This window comes from Prenolepis imparis, unplaced genomic scaffold, assembly GCF_030444845.1.
Source record: "Prenolepis imparis isolate NDT839.2.m4 unplaced genomic scaffold, iyPreImpa1.0 SCAF_1, whole genome shotgun sequence".
In the NCBI taxonomy this organism is placed as follows: Eukaryota; Metazoa; Arthropoda; class Insecta; order Hymenoptera; family Formicidae; genus Prenolepis; species Prenolepis imparis.
This window is the reverse complement of record NW_028141159.1, coordinates 14212746-14230835: the sequence shown is the minus strand read 5'-3', so window position 1 is coordinate 14230835 and position 18090 is coordinate 14212746. Positions and strand designations below refer to the sequence as shown.

General features: G+C 26.5%; 2 protein-coding genes across 2 annotated transcripts in view; one reads left to right on the top strand and one right to left on the bottom strand.

Moving 5' to 3' along the window:
- The window catches only part of LOC145943996 (COMM domain-containing protein 4), an 81720-nt gene that overhangs the window by 9203 nt on the left and 54427 nt on the right, over positions 1–18090 (bottom strand). The window lies entirely within an intron of this gene.
- On the top strand, positions 3221–17618 carry LOC145938866 (uncharacterized). Its single transcript, XM_083046629.1, has 12 exons — positions 3221–3529; positions 3978–4214; positions 5051–5464; positions 8646–8868; positions 9496–9715; positions 9915–10200; positions 12110–12346; positions 13949–14185; positions 14698–15111; positions 15838–16057; positions 16810–17032; positions 17324–17618. The coding sequence occupies exons 1-12, from the start codon at positions 3311–3313 to the stop codon at positions 17616–17618; spliced, it is 3225 nt and encodes a 1074-aa protein (XP_082902755.1). The 5' UTR covers positions 3221–3310.

Here is an 18090-nt window from a genome sequence, read left to right as displayed (position 1 = left end):
TCTTTATTAAATTTTTATAAACTTTATAAATTTTCTTTAAACTTTCTTCATAAATTTTCTTTTATAAATTCTTAAAACTTTTATAAACTTTATATAACTTTATATATTTTTAATATAAAAACAAATTTTTTAATACAAAAAACAAAAAATTACATAAATAGGGGTAAACAGTACAGTTATCGGCCACTCTACAATGATTAGCCCCATCTTAAAAAATTAAAGATTATAAGGAAATACTATTAAAATGTTTTCAATTACAAATAAAAAAATATTTAATACATTTTTCTGCTTCAAATACAATTAATATTTAATTATTTTCTATATTGCAATTTATATAAATAATGAATAAAATGACTTCGGTAGCATACTTGAAAATTGTCGCCATTCAATCGAAAAACAAATTGAAGATGCTATTAATGCAGTAAAAAATGGAATGTCAAAACATGCAGCTTCAAAAGAATATGGTGTCCCAAGTTAAAAAAGAGAAAGTTGACAATAAAGAAAATACTTACAATGAAAAACCAAAAAGGACGAGAAAAAAGAAGGATCAGGCGATTTTGAAACCAAAAATTTCGAAAAATGAAATATTTACAAAGAAAGTTTGTTTAGTTAAAAATAATGCTTGTTAGACAAAATTTGTTTCTCTTGTTTAATTAATATGTTTATCTTATGTTAAATATATGTAAAAATATATATTGATTTAATAATTTTGGATTTTTGATGCCAATAAATTATTTCTTTGTCACTTTTTAATTATTTACTCATTTTTGCATGGATAGAGGCCAATCACTGTCGTACTGTTGGACAATAACTATGTTAATATGGCTAATGACTATCTTTTTTGACAGGATAAGTGTTTTTTTACATAATTTTTATTAATTCCTGAATTCTTTTGATGGATTTTATTTTATTATGAATCATTATTATTTTTTACAACTATTAGTAGTGATTTTTTTCTCAAAATTATTGAATTCAGGTTCATAATTCACTTTTTGTTTTGCGATTTTGCTTAAGTGGCCAATCACTGTACTGTTTACCCCTATATTTACATGTGGAATTAAAAAAATGTTTATTATTGTTTACAGACATTTACTTAAGAATTTCTTTAACAACATTTTGATTGTTATATATACATATTATTAATATCTCGATTATTTTTAGTTTGCAAGAAAAATGCATTTGAAATAAAAAATGGGTAAAAACCATTTAAATGTAAACGCATAAAATAGTTTTTGAAAACATGTATTTTAAATGCAAAATACAAAATAGGCATTTTACATTTTGCATTTCCATTTTAAATGCATCTATTCTAAATAATGCACATCCCTGATAATGACAATCGTACATCGACAATCACTTTTTGTTCGTCGATGATGCGTAGAATGATTGTGCAACTCTGCGTGATTATGCAACTACTGCAGTACGTCATATTGGAAGAGACTGCTGTTAAATAATAAATTTGATAACGTATTCGTTTATTATATATTATATTAAATCACTATATCATAATTAATTCGACATATTTTATAGAAAACTTAAAAATACACAGTCATATGGATACTTAAAAAATCTTAATTGCGCTTTGGAGAGTAATAAGCCAAAATCATGATATATATATATATATATATATATATATATATATATATACATATATATGTATATATACAGTTGTGCTAATATCAATAGATTACATCAACAAAAATATAATTATGCCAAAACAAATAAAAACGAAAAATAAAATATCGTCTGATATATCATATATTTCTTTACATTTAATTTAAAATATTAGAAAAATATTAATTTAAAAGTATTAATTAAAAGTATTATTGTTAATAATATTTTATATTTATGTGTTTATTATATTTAATTACAATATTCAATTTTCAAAAAAATAAGTAAAATCCTTGAAAAGCCATATATACATATACAGGATGTAAAAAAGTATCGGACTGGTAAAATATCTCGAAAGGATGGCCTTTTTTGAAAAAAATGTTTTATACAAAAGTTGTATGGTTTTAATAAATGCATTAAATGGCGATACCCGTTTATTTATGAGTGCAGTTATGAAGATCTCAAGGTCAACTTAAAAATCTTAAATGTAAACCCCCATTTTTTATTTGAAATTCTTGTAGCTCACATCGAGATGTTTTCAAAACACTATACAATAAAACTTTTTTTGGTGAAGTACTTTTCGAGATATGCTAGTAGATTTCTAAATACCGCTAAATTAGCAGTATTTGTACTTTATCAACTCATATCTCGAAAAGTACTTCACCAAGAAAAGTTTTATTGTAGTGTTTTGAAAACATCTCGATGTGAGCTACAAGAATTTCAAATAAAAAATGGGGGTTTACATTTAAGATTTTTAAGTTGACCTTGAGATCTTAACTGCACTCATAAATAAACAGGTATCGCCATTTGATGCATTTATTTAAACCATACAACTTTTGTATAAAACATTTTTTTCAGAAAACACCATTCTTTCGAGATACTTTACCGGTCCAATACTTTTTTTACACCCTGTATATTTATATGTATGTGTATATATATATATATATATATATATATATATATATATATATATGTGTCTCTGGGGGTCGATCATGTAACTTTTCTTTAGAACGAAAACGTGAAAAGTGAACAATTTCACTATGGAAACCAATGCGTGATTGGCGGAACAGAGCAAAATTTTTCACTTTTCACGTTTTCACTCTAAAGAAAAGTTACATGATCGACCCCCTGAACTCATTGTCAGTGTCAAAACTGATACAGCAGCTTTATTATATGAAAACAAGTCGAAAATATTAATAAACATATGTCTGAATCCGAATGATTTCGAAGTTATAGAATATTAAAATTGCTTTCGTAAGACAATATAAATTGAAATAAATATGTTATTTAATGTCCTTTATTTTATTTAAATCTTTACAAAAAGTGTTCAAAAATTCCTCTGTTGACTTCGACACATACTTTTTAACACAAATTAATAAATTATTTCAAACTTTTTGAAAAATGTTTGAAGTTTCGTAAATGACATTTTTCAAAAAGCTGCTGTATCAGTTTTGACACTGAGTTTAGAGACCTCCTGTGTATTCTATTGGCTGTATGATGTGAACAATTCGTGTGACCTTCCCTTTCAAACCAAATAATTTCTAAAGTGAGCGAGTGAGGGAGAAGAAGAGAGAGATATTGTATATACAGTAATAATAGCAATCTCTCTCAAGTAGATAAGTAGCACATTCGAGCTTGAAACTCGACTGCGAGAACAAGCACGTGAAGCAAGTGGCATCCGCATCATACTTTGTTAACTATGTTAAAATCTTTGTTTTTTTATTTTACTTTAATGGGACTCGCGACAGTGTCAAGTTCCTTGTCGATTTTACTGATACAGCCCGCGGCATCAACCAGTCATCATATTTGGACAATGAGTCTATTGAAAGGATTACTTCGCAAAGGTCATCACGTACATATAGTGGACATTCATGAACCCAAAATCAAGGGCAAACTCGCGCAGAATATGACATACGCAGTAAGTACATTTATGTTATAAGAGATAACTTATATTATAAATTTAAATATATTCTAGATGATATTCTAGATAAAATTATTATTTTAACGCACAATATAAATTGATGGCTTATAATTGTTAGGTCAGTTGCATACAAGTAATGAAAGAAACGCATAAATGCTGCATCTTTACTATACATTTAAATAGTATCTGATAATAATAAAATTATTAATAAGAATAATAATAAAACAGTAAATAACACTACTTGTAATAAAATGCTATGTCACTACGTATTTTTATATATTGCTGCATTATCATTTAGATACTCCTTAAATGTACGTCAAATAATGCAGCAACCGTGCGACATTTCGGCATTCGTGTACAGCCAGCTTTACATAAATATTGTTTCCTAAAATCATACGTGTCATTTTTATCCTGCATAAAAAAGAATACTTATAATTTTTTTCAGGTTTTCGGTGATATAATGAAAGAATTGCACAATTCCGATGATTATAATCCAACTGAATGGGAAAAGTTTAGTACAATTTATACGACATACTTTTTATATGATATAGGAATAACGTTATGTGAAAAAACGATAGAAACTAAAGAAGCAAAGGAACTTTTGGAAATGATTAAAACTGTTGAATTTGATGTCATAGTACAAGACATTACATTATATCAATGCTTATATGCATTGTGGGAGGTAAGAATAAACAATCTATTAAAATGTGTGTATGTGTATATATAAATGATTTAAATTAGATAATTAAATAATTAAATGTAATCAATTAATTATAGTAATAATAATAATAGATATGTAGATGTTAGTGCACTACTTACTAGTAGCATTAATTACAGATTAAATTATAACTTTATGTATATACATATATATAATGCTACTTTGAAAATATGTAGAATTATCTAATTTGTGACGTCACATGTGCAAAAAGCGATGTACAAAAGAAAAAAAAAGACATTTAAGAAAGAAAAAGAGAAACGCTATCAAAAGCTCTTAAAAACTTAATTAAACAATATCCAATTCAGATAATCTTCCCAGATAACCACAGTAATTATTATACGAGTATATCATATTGACGTAAAAATGATGTATTTTGACGTTAAATTACGTAATTTTGACGTCAAAACGATATCATAATAATTACTGTGGCTATCTGAGTTTATAATGTAATTTTTCAGGAAAATCTGTAATTAAAATTTCCTTAACAAGAATTTTATCATCTTTTTCCTTTATTTTTTAATATTTATAACATTTATTTTTTGGCAACCTTTTTAAAATAAATTTGTGTTAAAATTTAACTACAAAGAATAAGATTTCTTATCTAGAAATTTGCTAGAGTACTTTTCCGAAACATAATTTGAGAAAAAACCTGTATCATCAGTTACCTAATCGCTTACAATTTGAGAATAGAATTACAATTAGAGATTGATATAAATAAATATTATATTTTTTAGAGAGAGTTAAGTTTTTTTATATGATTCACACACACGAAAAAGTCACTCTACATAGATAGTTTTCAGATTGCTAAAGGCAAACCGCCTGTAGTAGGCTTCATTCCGTTCGGTTCTGCATCTTATATTAAAGATTTCATCGGTGGTCCTTATTATCCGACTATCCGACCTTATACGCATTCATCTATTGCGAAACCCGAAGGTCTGTGGCAGAAAACGTGTAATACTCTTTATTACATCGCGGATGATCTCATTCGACATTATTATTACATGCCGGGCTCTCAACAAATTGCTGAGCAATACACAGGTCACAAAATCAGGCCGTTACATGAGTTAGAAAAAAATATAACTATTGTATTAATCAATACTCATTCTGCGTTTGAGCCTGGAATTCCGCTACCGCCAAACGCTATAGAAATTGGAGGATTGCAAGCTCAAGTCGTACAACGAACTGCTGACGAGGAAGCAGTCACATATCCCGATGTAAGAGTAAATATTTTTATTATTTAACAATTAGTAAAAATAATAGCAAAATACTATCAAAATTGGACATCTAAAAAAATAGAAGTGATCGAAAATTTATCTTGAATTAAAACTTATCATTGATTTGTGCATATACATATAATTTTGATTTATATTTTTGTATTGTATATACAGAATATTATATAAAAAGAGATTTGTTTAATAATTAAGTTAAATTAAATTAAAGGAGATTTTTTTTATAAATAGTAAATAGTCATTAATTACTGCCAACAAAATTAATCAAATTTTTGTAATGTCTTATCATTTTTAGTCGAATTAAGTAATAATAAATAACCTCTATTTCAAATATATCATTTAAAAAATGTTAAAATTTAAAATTTTATTTTGAAATAAATAAGCAATCTCTCATGTGTGTGTATTAGTCCAGTCGGCACGTCGTTTAAAATGGCCCAATTATGGAATAATTAGGACAAAGCTGGAATAAATTTTAATCGCTTTGTTTGGGTGTCAGAAATGACATACTGAGTTTTCGACCTCCCCCGGGGTGAACTTCAACCGCCATCTTGAAAGAAAGGGGTGAAAAATCGGTTTTTTGCGAATATCTCAGTTTCTATTAGACACTTCGGTTAAAAATAGTTCTATACAATATTGTAGGAAATTAAATTCTCTACAAAAAAGGTTATATAGATTTTTTTCCTACGATAAATAGTTTTGACGCTAGAGCCAGGAGAAATCGGGTACTTTTTGCAACAAACGGTTTTTAGCTGTTTTATTTCGCTGTATCTCACTTCTCAGGGATCTTGTTACTGTGCTAGTGAACTGTCATCGATTTACACACCCGGGGCTTTATATTTTCTATTCGACAGTGCCATAAATACACTCTGTTAAAAACTAGGAGCATTCTAGATTTTAAATAAATTTAAAAGTATAGTTACGACGATTATTTCACAGTTTACAATGGAATATTGTATATTACGTGATTATGTTGCAAAAATTATGGTAAATACTAAACCGTGAATTCTAATAAATGTAAAATCCGTAGCGTGTCTCAAACTTTCGACCGGGAATGTACCGAAGAAAAACCTGAAAATAAAACTGTGCTGTTTTCTTTTTATTATTTCCACTTAAAACATCGAACTCGCGACCCTATTCATTTATCTCTCAACGATGTGTTATGTATATATATGATACTTGAGAGAAACTCCGTATTTGCTATCTTAATTTAAAGCAATATACGATCCATGACGTCAAACTGGATTAAGCACGCAATTTCTATTATGTTCGATGTCTAGTTTAGTTCTAAATTGCGAGCTGTCATATTAATGTAATTGTTCTTTTTTTTTTACGTTTATTGTTTGTCTCGAAAGCGCGAATTCTGAGCGATTATACATATATTCATGATATATTTACAAGTTGGAAAAATCGCGACATACATCTCTCTATTTCTCTATCTCTTCTCTATCTTTAGTTCTCTCTCTTCCGTGTCATTAATCTATATACATTATTTATAAATTCATGTACGCAACACGTGATTACGAATGACGTTTATTCATAATCGTTCTTCTCTTATTTATTCGTTTGATGACTGGAAAGTGTTAACTATTTTGTGGAAATTGCTACGATCGAAAATGATCAAATTGGAACTGTAGAAATCAACGATAAGGCAGACTGAAATATGTACTATTTTTTGTTTCTGAAATACAAATATCTTGATACTATATATATCATTGATCGTATTGATATTACACATATCATCAATGATCACAGATATCTTCTCTTAATATTTATATACTTTATATACAGTTCTTGTATCCTTATTAATGTACATATTATTTAATCACAGGATACGTTATTATTTATCCAGCATTTTGGATACAAATACAACAGTTATATAATTATTATAGGAATCTTTACATTTACATGAAAATATATAAGACAATTTTTAATTTTTTACTTACAAAGTCAAATTAAAAGTCTACTAAATTAAAGTCTATAGTCAAATTTTAGTGTCAAATTGAAAGTCTATTAAATTAAAAGTCTATTAAAAGTCTATTAACATTAAACGGAGCATTCTGATTATACACTCATTTTGAGGAGACATTGACCGATCCTGACAGCGAGATTGATTCAAACGACAAGGAAGAAACAGAGGAAGCGGAGGAAGATGATGTGGAAGGTGACATATGTCAACCTTCCACTTCAAAAAGAATAAGATTTGAATAAATTGAGAGGAGGCAAGTGGATTAGGCCTACAGGGGATACCACATTAAAAAAACCGCGCCAATATCTCTACCGCAAGGTGGTGTGGAAACGGGTTCAAAAGTACACTACAGTCTCTGAAAAGTATTATACGGCGAAATAAAGTCGCTAAAACCGTTTCTTGCAAAAAGCCCTGATTTCTCCCGGCTCTAGCGTCAGAAATATTTGTCGTAGAAAAAAAACCTATATAACCTTTTTTGTAGAGAATTTAATTTCCTACAATATTATATGGAACTATTTTTAACCTAAATCTAATAGAAACTGAGATATTCGCGAAAAACCGATTTTTCACCCCTTTCTTCCAAGATGGCGGCTGAAGCTCACCCCAGGGGAGGTCGAAAACTCAGTATGTCATTTCTGACACCCAAACAAAGTGATTAAAATTTATTCCAGCTTTGTCCTAATTATTCCATAATTGAACGTACTTGCCGACTGGACTATATGTGATATTTCATTTAATACTATTTCAATTTGCAATTTGTAATTATAAATTAATATATATAAATTAAAGTAGAACTTATTACGTCTTTAAATTTGTAAATGCTAATATATTTATTATTATTTTCACAATAAGCAATCTCTCATGGGTTTGATATCATATAATACTATTCGATTTGCAATTTGTAATTAGTAATTATGAATTAATATAAGTTAAAGTAAAACTATTACCTTCCTAAATTCGTAAATATTTATATATTTATTATTATTCTCACAGTTATTTATTTTAACAATCATTTTACAAAGTTAATAACAAAGCCATATACAACTTGTTTTAACAAAGATAATGTATCGGTTGTATTTATGTATTTATGATTGATTGATTATAAATATTATAATTGACATAAATAAATTTACATTAGTAAATGCATATTCTGATATAAAAATCGTAATGTTTTCATTTTTTTTATTATATATATTGCAGAGTATACGTAAATTTCTTGATGGAGCAGAGGATGGAGCTATTGTAATATCGTTAGGCACAAATGTGAACTGGAAATCTGTCGGACTAGATAAACTTAAGGCCGTTACACAAGCTTTGTCAAAACTTAAGCAACGAGCACTTTGGAAGCTAGATGTTGAACTGCCATTTCAAGTGCCGAATAATATAATGATTGTAAAATGGATGCCGCAAGATGAAATTTTGAGTATGTTTCACAATTTACTAAAATATACGAAAAATATGTGATTCGACATTTATGTTTGTAACGATAATTTGTAATTAGTCATTATTTTATATATATATATGATATATATATATTTGTCTAAATATCTATATTTGTAAATTTTGAATTTGTTTTTGATTAATGATATTAATTTATAAAATTCAATTAGTGTTTTTAAATGTTTTTAGATGTTATTGTTTTTCAAAGAGCAATGTACAATGTATTTATAATTGCAAAAATCTCACTTGCTTTCAATGTACCATTCATTCAAATTATTACTTAAATGTTCTTTCTATAATTGCTTAGTAAAAAATCTGATTTTTGAAATTAACCTAATACGATTCTTTGTACATTAAACGAATTCGTCGAATTATTACTCTTTTTAAAATTTCCACGATAAAATCAATTTGTATTATAATGTTAAATAAGTTTTTTTTATTTGAAAATAATTTGTAAGCGTCAGAACGCTCTCTCTTGCTCATTATATAATTATACTATCTTAATAAAAAAATTTATAATTAGCAAAATGATTGTACCAATATCAAATTTTGGATTTCTATCTCATGATAGAAAAAATTAAAATTTTTTATAATATACATTTTTATTCAGCTCACAAGAATGTAAAAGCAATTTGGACGCATGGTGGTCTTCTGAGCACACAAGAAGCCATCTGGAAAGGTGTGCCAATAATTGGAATGCCATTTTTTATGGATCAAAAACCCAATGTGGAAATATTAGTACAAAAAGGGGCTGGTGTTCGTTTAGACTTTAAAACTTTGTCCACAGAATCAATATTAGACGCGATTGAAAAAGTACTTTACAATGAAAGGTATGGTATTTTAACATTTCTGATGTTGATAATTTTATTTGTTATATATTTATGCAAGTGTTATGTGTATGTATTATTTTGCACAAGTTTTTTTTTTTAATTTAATATATTTTATTAAATATATTTTACCATTCTGTTCGGCATTTAATTAATATGCGCCATAAAATATAATGTTACTAATGAAATGTTTTTCGTGTAGTTATACAAAAAATATGAAACGATTATCCAGTGAATTCCGAGATCGGCCAGTGCCGCCGTTAGATTTGGCGATTTGGTGGATAGAATACGCTGCCCGCCATCCGCATGGAAGTTTAGAATCTCCGCTTAGATCGCAGAGTTTGATAGAACGGAATTTAATCGATGTTTATGCATTTTTGGTTCTTAATCTTATCATAATATTATCAGTTATACTCTTTATATTTAAAAAAATATTTAATTTTTGTTGTAATCGTGTATATACCAAATCTAAATCTAAAAAGAATAAACAAATGTAATCTATTCAAATATTATTAATAATAAGTGTCGAATTTAAGAAAATAAAATTAGTGTATTACTGTAAATATAGATAATGTAGTATTGTACAATAATAATTTAAGTAATGTTTATTTGTTCAAAAATGGTGCATGACGATAAATAATTGAAACTGTTTGCAGACACATTTATTATAGCCTATAATTTGTTATGCACATATGTACGTACATATAAATTTTATATATAAAATATATATATATTTTTAATGGTCTGTTGCGTGATATTTTCTGTGACTCACACACAATTCCTGTAATACCAATAAGAATAATAATAATAATATTTCTGTGATTATTAAATTGCCTATAATAGTATTCGTTACATATTCAAATGTCTTTATACAACTTCATCGACTGCAATATCAAATAAGACATATAAATATAAATAAATATATGTATTTTTATGTATTATTTTGATATGGCATACGTATTATTTAGGTATAATTAATTTAATAACTAATTCTCAATCTATCGCATTATATTTATCAGATGTTAACAATTTTTCTTTTGGACAATTAAATGCCATAATTCGATTTTCAAAACAATGACAACTAAAATTATAAATAGCATATCCGTACGGTATCGTTATTTTTATTATCATAAGTACGGTATCGTTATTTTTATTATCATATATAGTTTGAAATGATTAAAACAGAAAGAAATAACGACTAGAGCAGAATAATAAAAATGACTAACAACAGACATTCGGCAACGCAAAAATTCAAAAAATCTGAAATTTTGTATAATTATAGAATAGGTCTTAATAACGAAACAATTTTTTGTTGGTGCTAAAAACGGTTTTAGGGGTAAAACAATCCCTTAAAGAAAATCGGTTTTTACATTCCAAAGCAAATATCATCGAGATGAAAATAGTTGTGAAAAAATTGTTTAAACAAAAGTTTTGTGGTTTCAAATGTACTTTACAATGGCTATTTGGATTTTACAAAAATGGTAAAATTTTTCAGAATTCCCCACCACTCATTATTTTTTTTTAATATTTTGAAAAAATTTTCATATTATAATAAAGCTTATGTTGCGCCAAATTCAACCATGAATGACAAAGTTATGTTATGGAAACTAATTTTTGAGAAATAATATAAAGACACACACTACATATACTAATTTTATTTGGTCGCTGTTTCATGACAACTTATCTCTTTTTTTTTTTTTTTTTTTTTTTTTTAATAAGTTATTGATAATGATGCAGAATATTCATAGCAAACGCGGTTGTTATATATTTACAATATGTAAATTATGTTGTAACAAAGATAGGAAAATGCATATAAGAATATTTTGCAATTTTTTTTTACCGAAAATAAATGTTTTTTGTTTTTTATTGATAAATTGTGTTGTATATTATGGATGAATTTAGCGCAACATAAGCTTTAATATAATATAAACATTTATCCAAAATATTAAAACTAATAATAAATGGTACAATAGAAGTATTTTGAAAAATTGTACTATTTTTAAAAATTCCAAATACGCCATTGTAAAGTACATTTGAAACTATAAAACTTTTGTTTAAACAATTTTTCATCTTTCTTTTCATTTCGATGATATTCGTTTTGAAATGTAAAAACCGATTTTCTCCCTTGTAAGAAAAATATTAATAAACGTCAAGTAACTATGCGATTAAGTCAATACAAGCATTTCGGCACTCTTGTACGTGTCATAAAGTACTTATTTTATTTCTCTCCGTACTTGTATTTGATTTACTTTCCGTAATAGACTAACCCACAACATTAACCTTTCCTCTCCACTCGGGTGTCTTTTTAGTTATAGATAGTGATATAACCAGCTTGTAGATAGTTAGTGGAAACATTCGGTCGTAAACTTCGATTGCAAGAACAAGCAAGAAAGATAGCGTTACTTTGTTTTAATCATGTTGAAACTTTTATTTGTTTATTGTATTTTAATAGGTTTTGCAACAGTATCGAATTCGCTGTCGATTTTACTAATACAAGCTATTCCATCACCCAGCCATCATGTTTGGACAATGAATTTATTGAAAGGATTACTCCGCAAAGGCCATCATGTACACGTAGTGAGCATTCAAGAACCTAAGATCAACGGTAAACTCGAGCAGAATTTGACATACACCGTAAGTATATGTTATTGAGATTTGAAAATATTCTAGATAATATTCTAAATAATAGCGCACAAAATAAGTAGTTTATATAATTTATAAGTAGCTTATAGTTTTTATACCACATAGGGGAAAGCATGCTAAATCGTACCGTTCGTTAAATCGTATCTTTACTGTATTTTTTAAACAAAGTTAAAATATTTTACGGTGTTAACGCTGTTGTATCACAGCTATTCTCACTCGAATGGCGTAATGTTTGTTTTCTTTCTCAAGCGATCCGTTAATTTGTGACATTAATAAATTTATTTTGTATGATTTTCATATAACATTCGGACCTCCGTGCCTAAGCTATCACATTTAGAGATACATAAGCAATTAAACTTATTATTAAAGTATTTTTTCATCTGATTTAATCCTGTATATAGAAGCGTTGAAAAATCGGCAAAATGTTTTAAGATTATATTTCTTACATATTTTATTCACAAAGACAAAGCAATGGAAGTTCGGTAAATCGTACCACTAACTTTTTCCTATATCATGCGGGAACGATTAATAAATTAATTTTTTTGCTCAAGTATAGTTATTTTTTCTTTATATTTAGATAGACAACTGAAGAAAATATTATCAAATTTTATAATTATATTAAGATAATACTTATTTATATTTTTGTATGATACAAAAAGTATTTTTGTTAAATTTTTGAATTTATGATTATAACGATGATCTTCTTATAGATATGTTTTGTTACAGATTGAGAACTTTTGTAGAAAATAAAACTTTATTTTTGTAACAATTTTTATAATTTTATTGTTAGAGGTACGATTTAAAAACTCATGGGTACAATTTAGCAAACAGTTATTGTAAATCGTACCGAATACCACTTTTTTTAAATTTTTAGTTTATAATATAAAACAATGATAAATTTGTGTTGATTTTTAGCGTATATCATTGTCAAAGAACTATAGTTTCAAATGTATAAACAAATTTTGTCATTTCTTTGATAGTTTTATTACAATTTTAATATTTACCTTAGGGGGGATACAATTTAGCATACTTTCCCCTACACACGAACAACAGAAGAATGGATGCTGTTATTTACTTTATAATAATGTATAGTACATACAATGATGTTATGTCAGACCACACACACTACATAATTATTAAATTTTATTTCAGTACTATATAATTAAATATTATTTTAGTATCATTTAAACAGAGGAATAAATTACATATTAGAGCTGTTATATAATAAGCAGCATTTCAATCCCCCAATCAGATATTTTACAGATCTCTGACTTAAAGATTCTAATGAAATTATTTATTTTTATAAAAAAATTAATTTTATTATTGTAAGTTATAAATTAGATAATAAATAATAAATAATAAAAAATATTTTGTATAATATATACAATAAAATGTAATACGTATAGTGTTCTATAATAGACAAAAATCTATTTAAAAAAAGAAAAAAAATATCTGCATATTATCTAAACACAAATCAAATGTTCGGAGCAACCATCTATCTTTTTAAACCGGCCGGTTTTATCTAAAATAATGTTTCCTAAAATTACGTGCTTTTCTTATTTCTGTATAATATAAAATATTTATTATTTTCAGATTTTCGAAGATATAGTAAAGGCAATACAGAAAGAGAAAGAATATGATCCAGCTGAATGGGAAAAATATACTGTATTTTATATGACATATTCGTTATATATGTGGGGGATACTCTCATCTGAAAAATTGGTAGAAACTAAAGGAGCTAAAGATCTTTTGGAAATAATCAAGAAAATTGAATTTGATGTCATAGTGCAAGATATTACGTTGTCTGAATTTTTATACGGATTGTGGGACGTAAGTATAAAAAATCTATTAATATAAACAATATATATGCACACCATTACTTGAATAATAAATGTATAATTAATTATAAAAAAAATATACATATATACATATATCGGATACATTCATATATTCATATATACATACATGTATATAAAAGTATATTTATATAGTATATGTATATTTTGTATGTGACACGAACAAACAAGACAAAAAGAGATTGATTAAGCAGAAAACATGCATAAAAGATAAATCTTAAATCGCAGTTAAACAGTACCCCAAATATAACAAATTATATAATTCATAGAATACTTTAATTTCCACATTTAAAAAAAAAATCTTTGTTTTCTATTTCTATTTTTTAATGGTTTACTGTATATACATTTCACAATTTAAAAATAAACTGACATTAAAGTAAATCATATTTTAAAGTAAAACATTTCTATAATTAAAATAAATCTCTCTAATAAATACAAAAAATGTATTTATAACATTCTATATTCTATATAGATAGTTGTTTTCAGATTGCTAAAGGTAAGCCACCTGTAGTATGCTATTGCCCGTTCGGTTCTATACCTTGGTTCAAATATTACATTGGGGGATCCAATTATCCAACTGTTCGACCTTTTCCATATAAAGATCTTGCAAAACCCATAAATCTATGGCAAAGAACATTGAATGTTCTTTATTACATCGTGGACGATCTAGTTCGACATTTTTATTACATGCCGAACTCTCAACGAATTGCTGAGCAATACATAGGTCACAAGATTAGGCCGTTAAGTGAAATAGAAAAAGATATTCCCATCTTATTAATCAATACTCATTCTGCGTTTGAGGCTGGAATTCCGTTGCCTCCAAACGTCATAGAAATTGGAGGATTGCATGCTCAAGCTGTGCAACAAATTGCTGGCGAGGAAGCCGTAACATATCCCGATGTAAGAATGAATATTTTCACTATTTAAGAATGAGTAAAAATAATAGGAAAAAATACTACCAAATTTGAACATAAAACAATAGCACTTCATTAAAATGCTTGAATCGAAATTTTATCCTGATTTAAAACTTATTATTGATCTTTGTACATAATTTTGATTTATATTTTTGATGTATGTATACAGAACATTCTGAAAAAATGTTCTTATTAAGCGAGATTTTTTAATAAATAGTAAATAGTCATTTATTGTTGCCCCCCCCCCCCACGAAATTAATCAGATTTTTTAAATGTCTAATTATTTATAATTGGGCTATAACTGGGCAATAATAACTGTCAATTTCAAACAAATTATATATTATATTATTAGAAAAATTTTAATCATTCAAATAAACAAGCAATATCTCATATGATATTTCATATGACTCGAATCTATACTATTCCAATTTGCAATTCAAATCATAAATTATAAGTTAAAATAGAGATAAAACAGCTATTACGTCGCTAAGTTTCATAAATGTCAATTATGTTTATTAATAGTTATTCATTTTAACATAGTCATGTCATTAAAACAAAAGGTCATATTTTGCTTAATTATAATACTATTTCTGAATTATATAATATAATTTGTTTTGCAAGAGTAGGGATCGGATATTTATGACTGACATAATGAGACATACGTATCATAGCATATTATTGAAATGTTTTTATTTTTTACGTAATATTGCAGAGCATACGTGAATTTCTCGATAGTGCAAAGAATGGAGCTGTTGTAATATCGTTGGGAACAAATGTAAAGTGGAAAGCTATCGGACTAGATAAACTTAAAATCATTACACTAGCTCTATCGAAACTCAAACAACGAGTACTTTGGAAGCTTGACGTTGAATTGCCATTTCAAGTACAAAATATAATGGTTGTGAAGTGGATGCCTCAAAATGAAATTTTAGGTATGTTTTACAATTTATATTAAAAGATATACGAAAAATACATGATTCAATATTCTTATTTGTAATAATTAGCTAATAATAATTAATAGCATTTAGCTATTTTTATAATTATTTTACAATTATTTTATATATTTTTTCTTAAATGTCTTTATATTTAAATTTAAATTTGTTTTTCTTAGTGATTCAAGCATTAATATCCGAATAAAGTTTTTAGATGATACTAATAGCATTTTTCTAAACGAAGCATGTAAAATATGTTTTATAATTATAGAAGTTACTTGTTTTTAATATCACGCACTGAAATTATTATTTAAATGATTATTGTATTTTTCTAGTAAAATAATGTGATAGACTGACACAAATATATCGTGCACTTAATTATTTTATAAATTAAACGATTGATCTCTCTTTGATTTTCGATATAATTCTTCCTATAATTAATTAACAAACAATCTGATTTTCGACATAAATACTATATCAGCAGATATCAGTCAATATCAGTATAGATATCAGTTCATCTAATTATCGCGTTTTTCTGATATCTCGATGATAAAATCAATTTTTATTATAATAATAAATATGTGCTTTTATAAAAAAATAATTTACAAATAACAGAATGCTCATTGTAAAATTAATTTAATAAAGAGTATTTTACAGTAAACCAACTCTTTGCACATTGATGTTAGATTGTGGCTTTTTTACCAAAGCTTCAATGTGAGTTAAAATTTATTATAATATATATTTATATTCAGCTCACAAGAATGTAAAAGCAATCTGGACGCATGGTGGTCTTCTCAGTACACAAGAAGCTATTTGGAAAGGTATACCAATAATCGGAATGCCATTTTTCGCGGATCAGAAATTCAATGTGGCATTATTAGAACATAAAGGTGTTGCTGTACGATTGAACATTAATAATAATTTATCTACGGAGTCCGTATTAGATGCGTTTAACAAAATACTTTACAATGAAAGGTATAATATTTGAATATTCCTGTTGATAGTTTTATTTTATGATAACATATACTTATATTTTGTAAATAAATTTTGTTAATATCTTTGCTATTATAATTTTAATTATCCAAATAATAAATATGAGAAAAATTGTATGTAGTTTATCTAAAAAAAAAATATTACAATACTCCTACAATAATAATTGCTTAAAATATTTTATTGTATTTTGTTCTGCATTTAGTTATATAAGATGCATCATACATTTTTAATGTTATTAACGTCAATAACATTATAATAAAATTCTTTGTGCAGTTATACAAAAAATATGAAACAATTATCCAGTGAATTCCGAGATCGGCCAGTGCCGCCGTTAGATTTGGCGATTTGGTGGATCGAATATGCCGTCCGTCATCCAAATGGAAATTTAGAATTTCCACTTAAATCCCAGAGCTGGGTGGAACAGAATCTGATCGATATCTACGCTTTCTTGTTACTTAATATTATCATAATATTGTCGGTTATATTATTTTTACTGAAAAAATTATTTAATTTCTGTTGTAATCGTGTATGTATCAAATCTAAATCTCAAAAGAGTAAGCAAATGTAATCCAATCTAATATTGTTAATAATAAGTGTCGGACAATTTAAGAAAAGAAATTTATGTATTACTGTAAATGTAGTATTGTGAAATAATAAATTAGTAATTATAATTAAATATAATTAAATATAATATATTTAATAATAATAAGTAATGTTTAATTGTTAAAAAATTGTGCATGACAATAAATAATTGAAACTGTTTGCAGACACGTTTATTATAGCCTATAATTTGTTTTTCTTTGTATATACATATATGCATGTACATACATATAAATGTTATATATAAAATATATGTATATTTTTAATAGTCTGTTACGTAATATTTTCTGTGGCTCACTCACAATGCCTATAATAATAATAATAGTAATAATAATAATAATAATAATAATAATAATAATAATAATAATTCTGTGATAATTAAATTGCCTATAATAGTACTCGTTACATATCCAAGTGTCTTTATACAACTTCATAGATTG